Source organism: Gossypium hirsutum, chromosome A01, assembly GCF_007990345.1.
Source record: "Gossypium hirsutum isolate 1008001.06 chromosome A01, Gossypium_hirsutum_v2.1, whole genome shotgun sequence".
In the NCBI taxonomy this organism is placed as follows: Eukaryota; Viridiplantae; Streptophyta; class Magnoliopsida; order Malvales; family Malvaceae; genus Gossypium; species Gossypium hirsutum.
Genome location: NC_053424.1, coordinates 25997251 through 26018032, shown reverse-complemented (window position 1 = coordinate 26018032; position 20782 = coordinate 25997251). Strand labels below are relative to the sequence as shown.

Genomic DNA, 20782 nt, shown 5'->3' with positions numbered 1-20782 from the left:
TGAGTTTGAATACTTCTTTAAACCCCATTTCATGGTGTCAGTTTTTTCCCCTTCATTTCTTTTACGTGGTTTGAAGAATTGGTGTTAGATATATTCCATAATGAGCATGCAACATGATATTCATATTCAGAAATGAAAAGAACTGTAGGACACAGTTTGGCCAATACAAATAATAAAGCAGTTTTTGTATAACCTTGTTCAATTTTTGTAAAAAATCTCTGAAGATGAAATAATCCTGTGCATTCTCCTTCAAATCTCTGCATTTTTGTTTTCCTTTTTGTTGTGAATAGATGAAATATGGCGATCGAACAAATAGTAAATCAGATCGAACCGAGCGCGTTGAACTGATCCCATGCATCCTGAAATGGCAAGAGGTGAATCAGACATTGTATTGTCTGAACTGAAACCAAATTTGCCTTGCAACTCATAGTGATAGATTATTTTTTTAAAACATAGTAACATGGAAAATAGTATGATATAAGACAGCTCACGTTTTAACCACGTGTTTGTTATTCATATTCGCATGCGGGTGTTGGATATGAGGAAATATATGTGAAGGACTTTCGAAAGTGTCCTATATATGTATCACACAAGGATACTTAAAGGTTTGGACCAGCACAGTGATAAGTTGCAGTTAGGGTTTCTGTCCTATAAGTCGAAATGTGGGCAAACAACCAGTCATCCCATATGTAGAAAATTTCTGCCTGTGACAGTTCATGCATGGTCTGTCTGGGAGCGTTTGTCCATTTGTTTAAACTTGGAGGATTGTTTGAAGTACAATAATTGATCATATGTATCAAACAGATTTGGTAGGCCAACACCAACTCCAGGGACAAATTTCTTAGCTTTTACTTCTATTATCACACAGAATTACCCATATGAAAGACAACTTGGTAATAAGAATCTATGTTTCTGGGACTGGAGTAGGTGTTTTAGATGCGGTATATTCATTTTCTGCAACCCAAAGGAGAAGAAAATATAAATTACCTGCAGAATATCGAAGACTTTCTCTGCAGTGTACTTTTTATAAGGGGCAGCACCCTTCTGTTGTAGTTTATCTGGATGAAGACAGAGTAGAGCTTTTTGGTATGATTTCTTAACTGTTCTTCCTTCAATTATATCAGAAAGAGGCACTGGTTTCCAACCACTATCAGCCCAAAGTACCTGGTTTACACACAAAAAGCCAAACTTGTTTACATTACCCTCAACCCATATTTCTTCCCATTTATCCATGGTGGTCACACCCTCTTAAGATGTGGGAAAATACTGGTGATTGAAGTTGAATATATTACTACTTACGTATTGTAAGGTTGACAGCAGTGAACGGATATTTCCTTGTTTCCCATTTGACCATTGCCGTATTTTAGCATCAATGGCCTGCATTACAATGAAGTAATGTGAAGCAACATGGGTGTTTGTCAATATGTATAAAGCTACTTTTGGTGTAGTATTTGTTACCTGTATTTCTTCATAATCAATGCCATGTTGTGGCAAAACTTTCTCTTCTTCTGGTGTCAGGTCTTCTATCTGTTCATCACCCAAAGTAGAGCAGTTCATTAGAGATTCAGCCAATACCATATAACTTCAAATTTCAACTGTTATATACTCGGATAGATATGAAGTGAAATCATGTATGACATACATACCGAAAAGTTGATCTCAGATGACTCTGTTGGATCTTCAGCAATTGTCTTGGAGCCATCAGAAACTGATGCCAACATAGAGTAAGTGGAAAATTAGTATTGAACATTTGAAAATTCATGGTGTACTAATTGAAAGAAAGGTCAAATGATGTAAACATAGTGAGAAAAAAGGATACTTTTTAGCAGTTCACGTTATGTAATGAGCCTTACTCCTTTGTATTTAGTTAAGAAAAACCAAATAAACTAACCGGTAGCTTTTGATGAGCCATTGGTATTAATTTGATTGCCAACAGGAACATCTGGAGATTTTTTCTTGTGTTGCAAGTTAGGCATGTAAAATTTTTCATCCTTTTCACTCGTACTAATATTTGGTTCCGTCTCTGGCTTTACATTATGTCTTTGCTTCGGTCTAGAGCTATGATTATCGGCTCTTGGTTTCGGGGAAGTTTCCTGGTTGAAAATTTTAATGAATTCTTTGACATTTCCTCTAATTCTGCCTTTTCCATTATCCCAAGAGTTCCTAGGAGAACTTTTAACATTCATTGTACTGGTTCCCACATTGTTGGAAGTAGCCGTTTTGTTCTTATCCTGTTTCTTAACGCTTTTACCATCAAGATTTTCAGACAACTTCTTCTCTTTCTTTTCAGATGTTTCAGCATTTTTTATTATCTCATCATGGCCTGCATATGTCGAAGAAAATCAGCATAAGAACAAGCACAGCAGCACCAAAACATACCATCTTCACTATGACATACCTTGTTCATTGACATCTTCATTGTCGAAAAACAAATTCTGCGGCTTCCGTGGAGGCTTATATGTTTCTTCCTCGATAATTTGAACAGGTTCATCGTCTTTGTTCCTCATATCATTAGGAGATCCATGTTCATTCATGTCATGTGATGACAATTTATCAGTTGAGTTGAAATTATTATGCAAGTTTGCTTTTGGTTCCATTGCTATACTTTCACAAGCTATCCAACCGTTAGCACTTGAGCATCTCTGCAGTTTATCCTTTTCTTTTAGTCTATAATTTCCTCTTAGAGGAATGGGAAATGGTAAGCCTCCTTTGTTTGCCCATTTGTATATCGAGAAGTGAAACTGGTTGTCATTTCCCGGAATTCCCGAACTGATTGAATCTTCCTTCGAATTTCCTTGAAAATTACTTCTCATTTCCTGATCTTTATCTCGATTTGCTTGGCCTGAGAATCTTGACATAGGAGAATATGCATAGTTACTTGAACCATTCAAAGACCATTCCTTGCTTTTAGATACGGGATCGCCGAGGTCCGTTCCTTTGTTCAATTTAGCAGGAAGGCTGGGAAGTTAAAAGGTGGGAAAAGTAAGTTATTCGCTCAATAAAAATGTTCCATGTTACTTGGACTCAGGTATGAGTATCTGAAAATATGTGTCAAACAGTACTTCAAGAGCATAAAGAGTCTGAGCAACATAGAAAATGTATACAAATAAACTTAACAATCTTTATAAACTCAGAGATTTCAGTGGTTTTATCAATAAATAACACATGATGAGTAACTAAAGGACATTAAGTACAACAGTTTAGCAACAACATGAAACACCAAATTTGCACCACTTAAACACTGTTAGAAGACAAGTTTACTGTTTTTTTTTTCTTTCTTAAAACATGGAACAAGTGTTGGAATTTGTAGATGCAACAGAAAACATGAAATACTGGATATATAGCTAAGAAACTAAGAAAAAAAAAAGGCTTGAATACAACAACATGAAGGCCAAAAAAGTGAAATCAGAACCTGAATTGAGAAGGAGCTGAAGTGGCAAAAGGTTCAGCCTTTGGTGGCAAAGGCCTACAAGGACTCAATAACTGTGAAACAGGTGCAAAAGGGTCCTTCATCTCATACTTTCTTGGAGAAGAAGTCAAAGATTGACTCCCTCCAAAAATATCACCAAAGAAGTCGTTTTTGGAGTATCTTCTTCGATTCACCATCATCCCTTCTTCACCAAACACCGGCTTTTCGCTTAAACCAGACCATGAATCCCTTGGTGCCACCACTGTTTCATCACTTGTCCTAAAACCAGATGATGATTCCATGTTTTCACAAAAACTGTATCGTGTCTCTTGAACTGATGACCTCCTTGGTGGACCACCGAAGACATCATCGAAATCTGAGTTGGAGTCCATGAATGTCTCTTGAGGACTATAGCTTAAAACAACACTTTGCTTTCAGTGAAAATCTCTGCATCACCTTCATGGTTGTTGAACTGTGAAAAGGGTAACCGCAAATCAAAGTGCAGAGCATGTTTTGTGTTGGTGAAGCTTAGGAAGTTTCATGAGAAAGGAAAGACAACAGACTGGTTTTTTGGAATTTTGATAGAGAAAGTTCAAGGAAAGGAAAGAAAGACAGGCTGGAATTACAAGTTTGAGAGGCTTATCAAAAGATTTAAGGTAAGCCACAAAAAAAAAAAAAAAACTAAAGTGATTTGTGTATTTATCTATGGATAAGGGTGGAAAAATGCCAAAAGAACAAAGGGTTGGCCTCTTTCAAGTCTATCTATTTTTTTCATTCAATGAACAAATTTCGAATTATTTGTGATATATGTTGATTCTGAGTTCGTTTTCCCCAAAAACTCTACTTGGATCCACAGCTGTGATGATTATTTTTCTGTTTTAGCGCTGAGATATGGCAGATTCTCTCTTTTTTCCCCCTTCAGGAAAATAATGACTGATACTCGGATGTCGAAGAGAAATGAGAAATCCAAAGAACGAAAAACACCCAGGCCTTATTAATTTTCTGGTTTTGAATGAAAAAAAAAAAAACCTGCAAGTCCAGATTTACTGGTGAAGAATTTAATTACAGTAATTGGAGTGAAAAGAAAAGGTTGTGAGGAGTCGCTCTCACTTGAGAAATTTATAGACGTGATAACAACATACAAAAGGAGCTCAGAATTTTGTTAAAAAAAAAGAAAACCAGGAACATGTCTGTCACATGTCTATTGTGTTGCTACCATGTTCCATTGTTGCAAAAACTCCCTCGAGCTTGGGAACTTGAATCCAGAGACAAACATATAATTTGCAGAACTCAACAAGGTGGTCTCATCTATAACTAGATACTTATATCAAGTCCGTTTAATGCTAGAAAATCAAGCCTCCAACATCCCTTCTCATTTTGAATTGGCAACTGCCACTCTTAACTTCCTACTCAACACTAGCAGCTAAATGGTTCTTCGCTAGCATTCCATTGACTTGTTTTCTGCAGTATCGGATCTAACTGGATCCACCCAAATTTCAGAGAATGACTTAGTTTCGTTACGATTTTATTTTCCTTTTATTTTTAATTTCCTGTTTCAGAATAAAAAATCTAAAGATTTTACTTGCAGGTCATATTCAAGTCTTCGTATAAATCATGTGAGTTATTTTGAACAATACTTCAATTATGCTTCTTGTAATTTTAGGACATAAGATTTTAATTTAATATAATAAACATTTTACCGACTGAATCAATTTTTTCACCGGTTAAATCAACTTCCAGTTCCAATTCTATGAATTCTACTAACAGGGCAAGGCCTTATATTTGATTTTTATTTTCCAGCAACAACATTTAATTTCATAAAGAAATAGTCTACCAGCAATATATATTTACAAATGTTGTGGTTTGAATATGGATCCAGAGGAAAGGAACTTGACGGAAGCATATGGTAAAAGAATAATTCATCAAAAAGAAGAGGGGGAAAGTTGGTTGATTGCTAACTATAGTACAAAACAAAGATCCAATCATCCATTCCATCGCCCAATGCCAACTGATCAACTGATAAACGAAATTTGGATCACAGGCCATACCAGCTTCACTAACTTCACCTAGACTTGTTCTCCTGCATTAACTAAGAATTAAAACACATTAGCAGCCTTACAAAAGTAAACATGAAATTATTAGCATGGATCAAAGACAAGTACCAATGTTCTTTAACACATCTCTTTTTAACAGTTACGATTACGTTTATGTTGGAAATCAAAAGGCTTCACTAAAACCAACAAAATGGAATTGTCCCCGATGTTTTATTTTATGACGTAGGTCAAATGGGAAGGTGACAGCCCAACTCTAGGCTAGGTAGGAAGAGTAGTGTGTGTTCAGGAAGAAAAGCATACAATCCAGGTAAAAGAGAAAACAGGTTTAAGCAATGAGCTCTGGAAGGCAACATGAATGAACTATCCTCTTTTGATTCCGTAAAAGAAAGAAAGAAAGAAAGAAAGGATTAAGAGCAAATGCAAGAGAGAAAGAAACAAAGAAACATACTTCTTCGGAGCTGGTAATGTATGACACAACAACAGTAATGTCATCAAGCTTTCCACCATAATAACGGAATCCAGCATCTTGAGCAGCAGTGGAGAAAGGTGTTTGTCGGTCTCTATCCTGTGCTCGTTGCCTTGCCAATGCTGCTATCTTCTGAGCAGTCACTTGAGGCCCCAAACCAGCTCTCACCGCATGAACCACCACTGCAGTAATTTCGTTATTGTACAAGTTATCGAACAGTCCATCTGTGCCAGCAATGATAACATCTCCAGGAGCAACAGGAACTGCAAAGACCTGATCAGGCCGGAAGATTCAGGTCATTCAGATATTTCATAACAATCAAGTAAAATAAAAGCCTAACATAAATAACCAAGCTTGAAACTATTGTTTAATATGGTAACACAGAAAACCAATGCTTAATTAATAATTTGGTTGACCTATCAGTTTGAGAAATACAAAAGGATATCCTTTCCTATTTAAATATTTTGAAGTCATTATCAGCAGGAAATGTCAGCAAAATCAATCATCTAACATCCCAGGGCCACCAGAGCAAATATCCATTGAAACAGAATTTTTTTTTTCAATAAGATAACAAAATAAAAAATTTCATTATAACTCAAAATAAAGGACCTTTTCCAGTAATAGCACAAGGGGAACATATGTACCTGACCAGAGCTAGGTAAATCACCATTACTTCCACTCTCAAGTTGATATGTGAAGTTAAAATCATGCTGCTGAACAGGGGATCTAAATATAGTGCATCCATCTCGAACAACCATAAAACCACTGTCCCCCAAATTTATAGCATGAAGACCCTGCAGTAAGGACCAAAATCTATTATACTATCGAGCAAGTAACTTCATTCAGTAATCCAAGAAGAAGGTAATTGGTGTAATTTCTAATTTTAAAAGTCAAAGAGGAATGCATATTACTACATAAAGCCTAAATTTAATTTATGACATCATTTCAAGTTTTACCAAGGTACCACGAGTCACCGGTACCAGGATTTTAGCCCTCATTAAGGTCAGATACAAGGATAACTTCTGGCTAAGGCCCATTTCAGGTTTCTCTACATAAAAGATGAAATCCCTTGCAAATTCATTTGGATAAAGACACCTAATTTCAAGTTATTAGATCCTCAGTTCATTTTAAGCACAGCAACCCACATTGGAATTAGAAACCGGACATGATAGGCAAAAGCCCAGAACATAAAAGGCTTACCTGGTCTGTGAGTGCTATGATGCACGCTGTTGAGGAACCTTTAGCTTTTGTGCTAGAGTGAGCTTTCTCTAAGACTCTTGCAGGGTCAATTGAACCTTTGGGCTCCTCTCGGATAGCAGATACGGAGTTAGACATGAGTTCCCGAGAATACAGACCTGCATCGACACCTAGATCTGCCCAGCCACCAACTCCGTCTGCTACACCTACTGCTTGTTCATCTGCACATATGAAATGTGCGTCCTCTCCTCCAGTATCTTCTTTGTCAGGATGGGGAAGATAACATGATCCCGAAAGCAGCTTCAGAGTTTTGCCAGCAGAAATCTTCCTGTCATGATTGTCAAACATGGCATAAATACAAAATGCTAAGATATTGTAATAATTTAGTAAAAGGAAATTGAAAAGTGCACAGAAAACATACTCTTCTGATGACACGGAGGAATTGTTACCCTGTTCCTCACTTCTGGAATTATCAAAGGAAACATCAGGCAAAGTCCCCGCTGATAAACAATGCAATGAGCTATGGAAAGCACTGGAACCTGAACCTAACAGACTATCAAAATTGCACCACCTTTTTCCAACACTATACATGAAATATCCATATATTGGTGAATTGTTAGGTTTCTCAGGGTTTTTCAAACTCATTCTAGCTTGTATGCAGCTATTCAAACTTTTATTGCTGTAAAAGATGTTGGTACTACTTTTTGATGATGAAAGGTGCTCATGCTTTAGCTTTGATGTATCAACAAGATATCCACCGATTACAACTCTAGAACCAGAAGCAGCCATAGGTTTACTCTGTAATTTGCTCACTGACGATATTTGACTGGAGTCAGCAAGTACACTATCAATATGATACCCACAAACCTGGAAAGCAGGGCCTGAAACAGATGGAACAGATATGGTTCGAGAAACTGCTCCCACAACAGAAATGTTCCTTCTTCGGTTAGCCACGTGAGAATCAGATCTTGCAGCCAAAACAGTCCCGGGTTGCAAAAGTCCTCGCAAATCCACAAGCCTCGAAAATCTTAAAGAGTGAAAAAACCTGTAATTCCCAAACCCAAGCTTCCCTGTACCTATCAGAACTTCTATTGAATCCTGACTCCCGCACTCTGTTCTCTGAATTCCATTCTGAACTGCACTCCTCAGTCTCCAAAAATAAGTAGATGGCATCTTATCCTCTTAAGCAAAGCAATTTTGCTTCGAACAGTCTATTACAGAGAACACAAAAGTCACTACTATATGCAGAAGAATATCTCATAACTTTTTAACACATCTAAACCTTAGAGTACTAAAAACATAGATAATTCCTGCTCTCCCTTCAAAAAACAGCAGGAATTTAGAAACCTGGAAAGAAAGGCAAACGTTTGCAGACACCAAGTTAATAAACCAACTAAATAAATAAAGAAACAAATGGACCAAAATAAAGAAAAAGATTGCAAACGATAATCCGATACATATAAATAACGTTAAATGAAACAAAATAGAGAAAAGTAAAAATAAAAAAAGTTCACCTGAGCTTGATTTCAATTAAAAAAATCAATATAATAATCTAAATCCGCCATAGAAAGGAATCGAAATCAACCCAGATATGATATAATTATTCCAAAATCAGCTAATTAACAAGACGATCTAACAGAAAAGAAAAATGGAAAGAAATCCTAAATTTCTTGAAACCAAAAATTGCAGAACAAAACGTCAAAACTTCAAAGAAAGAAGGCACATACTAAAAGGCAGGAAAACTCACATTTACAGAGCCATCAAAGCAAAAACCCTAATCCCCCCAAAGTTCTGGGGACCTAGAAATGAATCGATCGGTTTAGAAAGAACCACAAGAAACCGGTTCTTCTTTCTGCTTGCCTTGAGATGAAACCTTAAAAGAAACAAAAGACTCCAAACATCGAGATGCAGAATGTTCTGGCAAAAAGTGGAAGTAAAGAAAGTTCTGGGGGGCGACGATACTCAGCAAACCGAAATCAATGAAACCCTAAAAACAGGTGAGTAAGGGAGGGAGGCCAGCCGTAATAAAGCTAAAGCCTAAAACTTTCCTATTTTTACTCGAGAATTGTCACGGATAATCTTTTGACCTAAACCTGGCAAATTTAAATTTGGAATGACAGATTTCACTATTCGGTGACCTAAAATTTACTCAATGGCTTTGGTTGTTTTGGAGATTTCGATGAGGGTAGAATTGTCTTTAAGACACTTAACGGTACTCCGTATGTTATTACGTATATTATTGTTGGAATTGGAATATTTAATGATCACCCAAATTAGTTGGACGCCGAAGATCGGAAGTGGAAAGTAGAAATCTTTGCTTTTGCTAAAAAAATTAAATTGGAATAGAGTTAATATTTATTATTTAGTAAAATTAATATTTTTTTTGTATTAATCTTATTATATGTTTTTATTATATGTGTTCTTTTTAATATAATGGATAGAACTAGCCATAACTCTTTCCAACCCTTAAATAGGAGGACAATGCGCTTCAGTACACTCAAATTTATGTCCTCCTATATTAGCAATAATACTGATACCAATTCAGTTAAGACTCAATCAATAGTAGAGTTAATATTTTTAAGGGTAAATTACACTAACAGTCACCCAACTTTGGGGTTGCTGACAAAATAGTCACCTAGGTTTCATTTTAGTCACTCAACTTTCAAAAAGTTACAAAACAGTCACCAACGTTATAAAAAAGTGACAAAATAGTCACTGATTAACGATTATCGTTAGGGTGTTAACGGGATTCCTGACGTGGCAAGTTAACTTGCCACGTTGGCGATGGCTGATGGGTGCTTGGTTTGGGGCGGGTTTAGGGAAAAAATTTGAAGGGTTATGAGTTAATGTTTTAGGGTTAAAAGCAGATTAGGTTTAAAAGGATTTGGGGGGGAAAGGAAAATCGATTTGGGAAATTTCGATCGTGATTTGGGGGGTTTTAGGGTTTAAACTGAATTGGGAATTGATTAAGAAGGGTTTAAGGTTAGAAATCAATTCAATAATCGATTAACAGGGTATAAGGTTTAGGGTATGATTGTCTATTTTGTTTGGGGAGAAAAGAAGACGAACCAGAAACCATTCAGTGTTTTTTACTGTCAGCGACAATAGGCAATAGAAGAGAAGCCACCAGTGTTGTTACATCCACTTTAACGGGTAAGTTGTTGCATTTAGTTTTAAATTTTTTGGATTTCAATGTTGTTATTTCGATTTAGAGTTAATTAGCGTATCTGCCATTGTACGAATTCCATTATCAAACTGATGTTTATTGTGTATATCTGCCATTGTATGAATGCCATTATCAAACTGATGTTTATTGTGTATATCTGCCATTATTTGTATCTGCCATTGTATGAATGCCATTATCAAACTAATGTTTATTGTGTATATCTATTATTGTTTGTATCCAAGATCCTATTGTATGTGACAAAATCAAAATTTGTTATTTACCTTCTTTATTGTACTGGTTATTGCCTATTATTGTTTGCCATGTGCATGAGAAAAATAATTGTGTTTGATTAAATTAATTTTTGTATTGGTTGTTGTCTGCCATGTGCATGACAGAAGTGTTTGTATTAAATTATTGGGTATTTTGTATTTGTTATTGTCTGACAGAAATGGTTAAAGTGTTTGCCTATATTGTTTGCCTTTATTGATGAGTACTTTGTTTGGCAGGTTTAATTGATGATAATTTTAATGAGAATAAAGAAAACATGTCTGGTAGCGATGTGTCTGGTAGTGATAGTGATGCATCTGAAAGAGTTATTTTAGATGGTTTAAACATGGATAGTATAGAAGTAGATGAACTGTGTGATAGTGATGATTCTGGGAGGTTAGATAGTACATATGGGTCTGACTCAGATGGCCAAAATTGGCCTGAGTTCAACCTAGAGAATGACATAAGTAATCCTAGACTGAAGGTTGGAATGTTTTTTAAGTCTAAAGACAGTCTAAAAGAAGCTGCCAAGCAGTATGGTAGGTTGAATAGTTATTTTATTAAGTTTCCCAAAAATGATTTAAAAAGGTTAAAGGCAGTCTGCAGTGGAAAATATTCTTGGTTCATATTGGCTTCTAGGCTAAACCCTAATGACCCTACTGACCAGACTTGGCAAATTAAGAGTTTATACCCTAGCCATACTTGTTCTAAAGTCTATAAAAATACGAATGTAACCTCAGCTTGGATGGTGAACATTATAAAGAAAAATTCATTATTGATCCTGATTATTCACTAAAATCATTACAACATAATGTGAAAAGAGATTTTTGTTGTTTAGTCTCACTAACCAAATGTAGGAGAGCTAAACTTAGGGTATTTGAATTAATTAAAGGAGCTCATAAAGCTCAATATGAGAAGATTTATCAGTTTATGTTGGAGGTTAGGACCCAAAATGAGGGAACAACAACAATCTGTTATTTGGATAACAGGTTGTTTCAAAGGATGTATGTCTGTCTGCAGGTATGCAAAGATGGCTATAAGGCTGGTTGTAGGAGGATAGTAGGTTTAGATGGATGTTTCTTGAAGGGATACTATGGTGGCTACTTGCATGCAGCTGTTGGGATAGATGCAAATAATGGCATCTATCCTCTTGCATATGCTGCTGTCGAAAGTGAAAACCAAGCATCATGGCTTTGGTTCTTAGAGTTGCTTGCAATAGACTTGGAAATTGTGAGATATCTTTCATGTCTGACAAACAAAAGGTAAAACTTTATTTATTTATTCTTTTATGTTGTTTCTATTAGGGTTTGTCAAAGAATTAAACTATTTTTTTTCTAATTGTAGGGACTTGTAGAAGCAATATGTATATTGTTTCCTAATGCAAAAACAAGATACTGTGTTAGGCACCTATATGCCAATTTCAAGAAGGCTGGTTTTCGAACAAAGGAATTGAAAGATTTGCTTTGGAAAGCTGCCAGAGCAAGCACTACAAGGGAGTTTGAGGATGCCATGGATGAACTGAGGAAAAACCAATCAGCATACTTATGATTGGTTGAAGGAAAAGAACCTTACTCACTGGTCAATGTCTCACTTCTCAATTAGGGGTCATTCTGACATGTTGGTGAGTAATCTTTTTGAATCATTTAACAAGGTAAACCCCTATGTTTTATGTTTCTTACTAATAATTAGCAATTCATTAATCATTTATGTTGTTTACTGACAGATGATACTGGAAGCAAGAGGGAAACCTATCCTAACCATGATGGAAACAATAAGGATTAAGATTATGTTGCTTATTGTCAAGAAGAAAGAAGAAGCTGACAAATGGAATGGAATGTTGTGTCCAAAGATCAAGAAAAAGGTGGATGTAAATATAAAAGACTCATTAAAGTAAATATTCTTTCTGATGCCTATATTCTAACTTCATGTTGCTGATCACATGCTATTTTAGTGAATGTTTTTAATATGCATGCACTGATTGTTGGTGTGTTGAATATTTTTTAATATGCATACAGTGATTGTTGGTGTGTTGAATATTTTTTAATATGCATGCAGTGAGTATTTTTTTTATAATATGCATGTTGGTGGGGCTGTTTTTTTAGGGGTGTGTGTATCATTTTTTTAGTGATTATGTTTTAAACAAGCATGATGACTGTTTTTTAGGTGTGTTCCATCACATGCTGGTGGGGACAAGTATCAGGTTGAATGTGGTCTAGATAGCCAGCATGTGGTGGACTTAGTTGAGAATTCCTGCTCCTACAAGAATTGGGATCTCACTGGCATCCCTTGCATGCATGCATTAGCTGTCATTCATTTAAAAGAAGAGTTCCCAGAGACCTATGTACAAATTTGGTATACCAAGCAAACCCAACTTCAAATTTACTCCAACTTTGTAAGTTTAGTAAGGGGTCCTAAACAATGGGCCTCTTTGTCAAACATGCCACCAATATTGCCTCCTCCACTAAGAAGGCCATCTGGCAGACCTACTAAGGTGAGAAGGGAAGAACCTGATGAACCACAAACAACAGAAAGGTTGAGTAAGAGAGGGGTGGAGATAAGGTGCGGTAAATGCAAAAGAGTAGGCCACAATAAGAGGAGTTGCAAAGGGGAAGTTGGCCAAAACATTTTAGTAAGTCATTTGTCTTAAGTTAAGTTACAATATACTTCTATGTATGAATTTGTTTGTTTTTCAGATTTCTCTTGTTCTTGTAGGTTAAAAGACATAAAGTTGGTGTCCTAACTCAGCAACAGGCTACCCCAAATCAGCAAGAGGGTACCCCAACTCAACAGGCTGCCCTAACTCAGTTACCTACTGCCCCAACTCATCAACAAGCTGCCCTAAGACAAAAGCTTCCATTCAAGAGAAAACCAACCACTGTTAGATGAATACTTTCTACTCAAGAGTCATCCATGACAGACCATTGATGATGATGTGAATAGACTGCATTTTGTTAACTTTTTGAAAATATGTAAATTTGCCTGCTACTGATTTATTAACTTGGCAGATAATTTTTTTTGTAAATTTTCCTATGATTGCTACTGTTGATAAACTTAGGCATAGTCACTGAATTTTTTTGTAAATTTCCCTACAATTCACATTTGTTCAATTGTGGTGAATTGTAGGAAAATTTGGCCATATTTTGCCCTTCATTCCTTTTGTAAACAGTTTGGTGTTTTCACCTTAATATATGATCATTGATCCATGCTATTTGTTATCTCTTCTCTTCTTGCATATGTTTCTTTTTTCCATCTGTTATATTTTCTAACAACTGTGTGACTATTGAGAAATCTGTGAGAATGTAATACCCCGAAAATCTTTACAGTAATATATTATCCTTAATATAATAAAATAAGGAAATAAAGTGATAAAAAGGGAAGTCTTGAGTTATGGCAACATTGGGAAGTAAATTATGATATCTTGATTCAGGAAAGGACTAAATTGTAAAAGTCAGAAAAGTTTTGTTGCCTAAGAGTAAATACTCAAAACTTAAGGGGTTAAAGTGTAAATATGAAAAGTTGAAGGACCAATAGTGTAAATATTTTAAGGGTAGAATGATCTAGAAACTACGGAAAATGGATAAATTAGGATCAAATTGAATAAGTGAAGAACTATGAGGGACTAAATTACAATTTTACCAAATTAAATGATGACTCAAGGATGGAATTCTAAAAGATCATGAAGGGCAAAATGGTCAATTAGTAAGAGAGAGAATTCTAGAATGTAATGATTATGTTGATGATATTTTTAATTAATTAATTAGATAAATATTATTTTATTAATATTTTATGAGATATTTAATATTATTTTATTATTATTTATTTAGTATATAAGGAAAGAGAGATGAAGAATTTTCATCATCTTTCCTTTCCATGCAAACCAACGTGAGAAAGAGTAAGAAGAAAAGAAATTTTCTTTCTTTACAATTTAGTCCTTTCACCAAAAATTCATTATTCTCACCTAAAAATTGAAAGAATTTCCATAGCCATCAAGAGAGAAAGATAGCAAGGAGATGATGGGGAGCAAGAATATCAAGTTGGATTCAAGAAATAGAAGCTGGAGGAGAGAGAAAAATCAAGTTAAAGATTGAAGTTAATAAGAAAAGGTAAGAACATTAAGATTTCAATATATTTTTAAGTCTAATATTGTTGAAAAAGCATGGAATTGATGTTAATGTAGAGTTTTATTTTATATGGTTCCATGTTTTTGATATATTAGTGAAGGGAAATGAGAGAAAATAATGGGAAATATGGTAGAAAATGGAAATAGGAGTGTTATAAACTTGGTAATCAATATGTTGCACTAAAGTAGTTTTAGACAGTAGTAATAGGCTAACTTTGAAAAATCACCAAAAATGATAGAAATTTAATTAGAAGCTAAGGGTGATATGGAATTAAAGCTTATTGAGTCTATTTTTATATAAAATAAATAGAGAAAGTAAAGTAATTCTGTATTCTGAGATATTTATATTTTTGTGAGACTGGTTCAGAATGATTTCAAGAACCCTTGTTCTGACTTGGAAAAATCACTAAAAATTATAAAAAAATAATTTTGTTACATACTTTATATGGTTAAATTCCTTAATGAGTCTATTTTTATAAGAAACAAATTATAACATCATTTGAATTCTGTTTAAAGAGATAATTAAATTTTAGTGAAGAGTGGTCAGAACTGTCAAATAGCAAAACAGGGGAGACTTTAATGAATAAACTGTACTAATTGGCTAAACCAAAAATTCTGAAAATTTTATGGTAAGAAGAAATGTGAGTCTAGTTTCATGAAAAATTAACGGATCTTAATTTCGAGTTCTGTAGCTTAATATATAAATAATTTAGTGACTATGATGCAAATGGACAGTTTTGAATGTACATATAAGTAAATAGTGAAATTATTGATAATGTTACTTGTTGCATGTTATATAAATTAAGGATGTGGAATGGAGAGGAGGAGGAGGAAAATATGTATGAATATTCATCTAGCATGGCTAATTTGCATGTTTTAGGCTTAGGGACTAAATTGAATAAAAGTAAAAATTTATGGGCAATTTTGTAAAAATGTCAGAAATGACTAAATTGCATGAAATAGATTATTTTATTATTTAAATTACAAAATTTAACGAAATTATCAATTCAGTTCAAGATCGGGGGAAAACATGTTTTAGGGATTAAATTGAAAAGTGTTGAAATTGTGAAAAATTTTGATATTTTATAGAATTCATGGACTGTTATCGATATGTATGATAATAATAGCTGGAAATAAGGATTAAATTGCAAGAATTTTATTTTCTTGACCCTAAGGATGAAATCGTCATTAATTAAAAGTTTAGGGGCAAAATGGTAATTTTTGCCTGGAGCATTAATTAAATGCATTAGAATATGAAATGAATGAAAATGATGATCAAATTTATTTATAAAGATCCGGACGACACAAATACGAGACTTGATCATGGAAAAGAAAATATATCAGAATAATGAAATCATAAACACGAACAATCAATGAGGAAAGTTTGTGTAACTTGAATTGTATTTTTAAACACTTGAAATATGTGGTTATGTAATAAAAATATGATTTGAATATTCAATTTATGATAATTGATGAAACATTGGTAAATACTCGATATAACTTGAAAATAAATCCCTGTTGAATGGAAGGAAAATTCGATGGATCTCTGAAAAGGAATTGACGGTAAAAAGGATCTAGCCCGGACGGGTGATCCTATCCTGATATAGCCCTCCCGAAGAATATGTGTAAAATGGATTTAGCCCGGACGGGTAATCCGAATTAGGGTCTGAATTTAGCCTGGACTGGTAATTCAGATCCAAGCTCATTAGAGTAATTGTCGTTGCAGGGGATTTAGCCTGGACTGGTAATCCAGACAATACTCTATGAGTTTATATTACAGGGGATTTAGCCTGGATTGGTAATCCCACTGTAAGAATGAGGTTCGCGGGAGTGTGCTCTCTGATAGAAAATGTGTAAGACCATGGTTGAAAGATACCATGGCAACCTGATATGAAATGTGTAAGACCATGGTTGAAAGATACCATGGCAACCTGATATGAAACGTGTAAGACTTGACATGAAATGTGTAAGACCATGGTTGAAAGATACCATGGCAACGTGACATGAAATGTGTAAGACCATGGTTGAAAGATACCATGGCAACGTAACGGGAAATGAATAAGACCATGGTTGAATGATACCATGGCAACATGACAGAAAATGAGTAAGACCATAGTTGAAAGACACTATGGCATCATGTCGAAGATAAATAAGATCGTGGAAGAGAAACGCCAAGATATCTGTTGAACAACTAATATTCAGGTAATATAACAAATGGTTAAATGAATTGGTTATACAAAATGGTAATGTGAAATATTTACAGGAATTGGTCATATGGAAATAAATGTACAAAATAGTTGTATGAAATAATTTATAAGATAGATAAATGAAATAAGTATAGGTACATGGAATTTAAATTATGTTAAGTTTAATACGAACCATTACCGAAATAAATATACCTAAGATATAAGGAAATGATGGTGCATGAAATGTTGATATAATGAAATGAATGATATATGTTATTAAAGAAACGGTAAGAGAATGATATGTATCATGACATGTACATATGAGATTATCTTTTATATGTTAACATAAGGAAAATATGTAAGTTAAGACGAGTATTAAATTCAAATATGACATATTGAGCAAATAAGAATTTATATGAAATATGTGTAAGTACACTAACAAGTGTTGTTGTTGATGCTTAGGCAAGTGCCAAGCCATTGATTGAATGGTAATATATTTATTGATGCATTGAATTGATAAGTATTTAAGTGAATTTTTTTTAGTGATTTGCAAGTGGTAGTAATGCTCCAAAACCCTATTCTGGCAGCGGATACTGGTTAGGGGCGTTATAGAGAATTGAGAAATACATATGTTTTTTTCCATTTGTTATCTATTCTAACGTGTGAAAAATTGACAAATGCATAGGTTTTTTTCCATCTATTGTCTTTTTCTGATATATGAGTATTGAGAAATACAAATGAAATCAGCTAGTTAGCCATGTATACCAGCAGCATGTATAATACTTGTTCTAGCAATTTGTAAACAAGAACATGAGCTGGTTAGCCATGTATACTAGCAGTCATGTATAACATATGTTAAACAACAAAAATATTCCAAAACAATTTGTAATCAACAAAAATATCCGATTTCAAGTCTTTCAAGTGTTTGTAAACAACAACATGAGCTGGTTAGCCATGTATACCAGCAGCCATGTATCACATATGTTAAGCAACAATATACCAGCAGCCATGTATACCAACATAAGCAACAATTTATCAGCAACAAAATTACAAAACATAAGCTGGTTTTCAATGAACATAAGATGATTTTAAGCTTTTAAAAACAACAAAACTGTTACAATTACAAGCACCAATAACTAGGTTCTTCTCCCCTTCTTCCTTGCATCATCCAATGTCCTCACTTTTTTCAAAAGACCCAACAACACAATTCTTGAATGGGGCCTTAATGGTGGATCAAACCAGCTGAAAAACCGACATGGTTTTCGAAATCGACTGCCGAATTTCTTACACCCAAAAAACCTCCTACCTGGTTTGTCATTGGACCAAGACGTGTTTAATTTGGCTGGGTTTCCACAATGGCACACTGGAATCACTTCAGGCATCTCCATTTTTTCTCTTCTCCTTCTTCTTCTCCTCCTCCTCCTCCTCCTCCTCCGCCTCTTTCTCTTCTTCTACTATTTTTTTCTAACCCTAAATTGGTGCTTCAACAGGATGATAAAGTTAGACTAACCGGCCAGCTAGACTGCCATTGGACGTTGTTACTTACCATGTCACTTTGCTGTGACGTCTGTGACGGAAAACAGCAAAAGGGACTATTTTGTAACTTTTTAAAAGTTGAGTGACTGAAATGAAACCTAGGTGACTATTTTGTCAGCTACCCCAAAGTTGGGTGACTGTTGGTGTAATTTACCCTATTTTTAAAGTTAGTATCATTCTGTAAATGAATTTTTTTATTTAAAATTGATTAAAAAATAAATTTTAAGACATTTTTTATTCGGGAAAAGTTAACTTTATTACAATTTAGACTCATTTGATTCTTTTTTAATAGTATAGAGACTAAATTGATCTATTTAAATAAATGGGCTAATTTGGTCCAATCATTATAATAAAGGAATCTTTCAAATACTTTAACCTTGTATTATATCTTAGATTGCATTTTAATCTTTCAACTGAAAAAATGAAATAGGAAATTTCTAAGAAATCCCTTTAACTGCTATTTAAATGTCAAAACACCTCAGAAATTAACACCATTTGGATGGAGCACTAAAGTGATGGAAGAAAAGAAAGTATAGGTATCAAAATGAACAAATTAAAAATATATAAATTACATTGACAATTTCATTAAAATATAGGGATAAAACTTGCAATTATCCTTTTTACTTTTAATGTGTGTTATTTTCCTAATTACTATTACAATTATAACATCTTAAAAGTATCCAATTTACATCAATAATTTTTTTTTATAATTATTTAGGTAATTTGCAACTATAAAGTAATTAATTACCTATGTTGATTGAACGTGATACAATAAAGAATGCCTTCTCTTGGAAAGACAAGCTTGTAGGAGGGCTTAATCCCTAAGAAGGTTCATTTTTGGGATAAATATGGAAATGGAGATAGTGAAATGTTGATAGATCCGAGTGCTGAACAGACAACCTCTTGGAAAGACAAGGTTGTAGGCCAATCTTCCAAATCTGATGGTAATGGTGTAGAGGAGGAGGAGGATTGTGATTTACTGGAAGGAGATATCCAAAAATCTGTTGTGAACGGTATTCCTTCTATTGAGTTTTTAGATCGAGTCCATCAAATCCTCATCGGGGATATGGAAAATACAGTGATATTGAAACTTTTGGGTCGCAATATTGGGTACTCGATTTTGCAAAATAAAGTCTATAGTCTGTGGAAGCCCTCTTCATCTTTTCATTTGATGGACATAGAAAATGGTTACTTTATGGCCAAATTTCAGAACAAGCTTGATTATGAGAAGTCCTTTCTGGGGGTCCATGGATTATATTTGGTCAATACTTGATAGTTCAACCTTGGACACTGGCCATCCAGCACAAGCTTTTTCGAAGGTGGTTATGTCGTGGATTCGGCTTCCGGATTTGCCAGGATACTTGTACAAATGGAAGATTTTGGTAGAAATAGGGGGAATGATTGGGAAAGTCGCCAAATTGGATATGAACACCGACAACAAAGCAAGAGGCCGTTTTGCTCGAATGGCAGTCTATGTCAATTTGGATAGGCCACTGGTTTTTCAAATTTTAATTAATGGCAGAATACAAAAGGTTGAATATGAGTTTTTACCGATGGTTTGCTTTCAGTGTGGAAGATATGGACATGCTAAAGAAGCTTGTACCTTTAGGGCATCCGAATCCATCACTGGAAAGGAACCACCACCGTTTGAAATTTCACCAGAAAATCATAACAAGGCCGTCGATGGCACAGGTGAGAAAGGCGATTCATACGGGCTGTGGATGTTAGTAGAAAGGAAATCTAGGCGAAAGTTTAGGGATTCCTCGCAGATACATGCTGAAAAAATGGCGAAGGACAAAGGGGGGGTCTCGGTTTAGAGCCTTGAAGGAGATGAAATTAAATGATGGATTCTCTGTTGGTGATAAGAATGATGGACAACTGACGCAATAAAGGCAAGGGAACTGATAATGGGGACCATCAAAGAGGGGATTCTTTTAGGCAAAGCAACGGTCAAACGGTGAGTAGAATTGTGGACAAAAGCTCACTTGATGAATTGGGCTTTAAGAACCTTGCGGGTCTAGTGCGTTTTAAGGAAGTTGCTAGTGGGTCACCCGTTGGGCATGGTTCGTCAAGCAGGCTAGCTGATGATGTCCACCTCATGGTTAGTTAATCCATTAAGAGCCCAAGGAAGAAAAGCATGCTATTGGACCTTAGTGGGTCACTCGGAGGCAAGGCCCTTTCAAATATGAATAGGGATATGGATGGCCTGGAGAAGCAGTAGGCTATTGCTTCTACCTTCGACAACCAACGATTGGAGATCTTAGAAGGGTCTGATGGTTCGGGTTTCATGTCAATTTATGAAAATGATGGGGCTATTCAGGAATCTTGTTATGCTCCACAACCAGAGAAGGAAGGTTCGGTGGGTGATGTTACAGCGGTGA

At 35.0% G+C, this 20782-nt stretch overlaps 3 protein-coding genes across 6 annotated transcripts; 1 reads left to right on the top strand and 2 right to left on the bottom strand.

Moving 5' to 3' along the window:
- Positions 1–101: 101 nt before the first annotated feature.
- Positions 102–4699, bottom strand: LOC107916783 (J domain-containing protein required for chloroplast accumulation response 1). The gene is made up of 8 exons (XM_016846153.2): positions 3413–4699; positions 2399–2958; positions 1892–2323; positions 1647–1708; positions 1459–1527; positions 1300–1377; positions 988–1164; positions 102–359 (listed from the first exon to the last, which is right to left on the bottom strand). Exons 1-8 carry the CDS (start codon positions 3799–3801, stop codon positions 321–323), a joined length of 1806 nt encoding a protein of 601 aa, XP_016701642.1. The 5' UTR covers positions 3802–4699; the 3' UTR covers positions 102–320.
- A 523-nt stretch (positions 4700–5222) lies between these two features.
- LOC107918041 (probable protein phosphatase 2C 55) lies at positions 5223–9261 on the bottom strand. 4 transcript variants are annotated; one of them, XM_041101806.1, is made up of 6 exons: positions 8874–9261; positions 7548–8473; positions 7130–7454; positions 6574–6723; positions 5912–6202; positions 5223–5498 (listed from the first exon to the last, which is right to left on the bottom strand). In XM_041101806.1, the coding sequence occupies exons 2-6, from the start codon at positions 8297–8299 to the stop codon at positions 5472–5474; spliced, it is 1545 nt and encodes a 514-aa protein (XP_040957740.1). In that variant the 5' UTR covers positions 8300–8473; positions 8874–9261; the 3' UTR covers positions 5223–5471. The 4 variants fall into 4 exon arrangements, with proteins under 4 accessions (XP_040957740.1, XP_040957789.1, XP_016703027.1 ...); XM_041101855.1 differs by having other exon boundaries at positions 5223–5489; XM_016847538.2 differs by having other exon boundaries at positions 7548–8337; positions 8874–9236.
- A 2880-nt stretch (positions 9262–12141) lies between these two features.
- Positions 12142–13445, top strand: LOC107917391 (uncharacterized). Its single transcript, XM_016846748.1, has 4 exons — positions 12142–12180; positions 12283–12449; positions 12723–13188; positions 13272–13445. Exons 1-4 carry the CDS (start codon positions 12142–12144, stop codon positions 13443–13445), a joined length of 846 nt encoding a protein of 281 aa, XP_016702237.1.
- Positions 13446–20782: the final 7337 nt, after the last annotated feature.

Excerpts from the sequence above, each read along its gene's own strand:
- LOC107918041 (XM_041101806.1), bottom strand. The coding sequence starts at position 8,299 with ATGCCATCTACTTATTTTTGGAGACTGAGGAGTGCAGTTCAGAATGGA. Across the intron at positions 6,203-6,573 it reads ATTTACCTAGCTCTGGTCAG|GTCTTTGCAGTTCCTGTTGC; the intron begins GTACATATGTTC and ends CGGCCTGATCAG. Across the intron at positions 5,499-5,911 it reads ACATTACCAGCTCCGAAGAA|TTAATGCAGGAGAACAAGTC; the intron begins GTATGTTTCTTT and ends TTTAATTCTTAG.
- LOC107916783 (XM_016846153.2), bottom strand. The coding sequence starts at position 3,801 with ATGGACTCCAACTCAGATTTCGATGATGTCTTCGGTGGTCCACCAAGG. Across the intron at positions 1,378-1,458 it reads TTGATTATGAAGAAATACAG|GCCATTGATGCTAAAATACG; the intron begins GTAACAAATACT and ends ATTGTAATGCAG. Across the intron at positions 1,165-1,299 it reads TGCTGTCAACCTTACAATAC|GTACTTTGGGCTGATAGTGG; the intron begins GTAAGTAGTAAT and ends TGTGTAAACCAG.
- LOC107917391 (XM_016846748.1), top strand. The coding sequence starts at position 12,142 with ATGTCTCACTTCTCAATTAGGGGTCATTCTGACATGTTG. Across the intron at positions 12,181-12,282 it reads GGGGTCATTCTGACATGTTG|ATGATACTGGAAGCAAGAGG; the intron begins GTGAGTAATCTT and ends GTTTACTGACAG. Across the intron at positions 13,189-13,271 it reads AAGTTGGCCAAAACATTTTA|GTTAAAAGACATAAAGTTGG; the intron begins GTAAGTCATTTG and ends TTGTTCTTGTAG.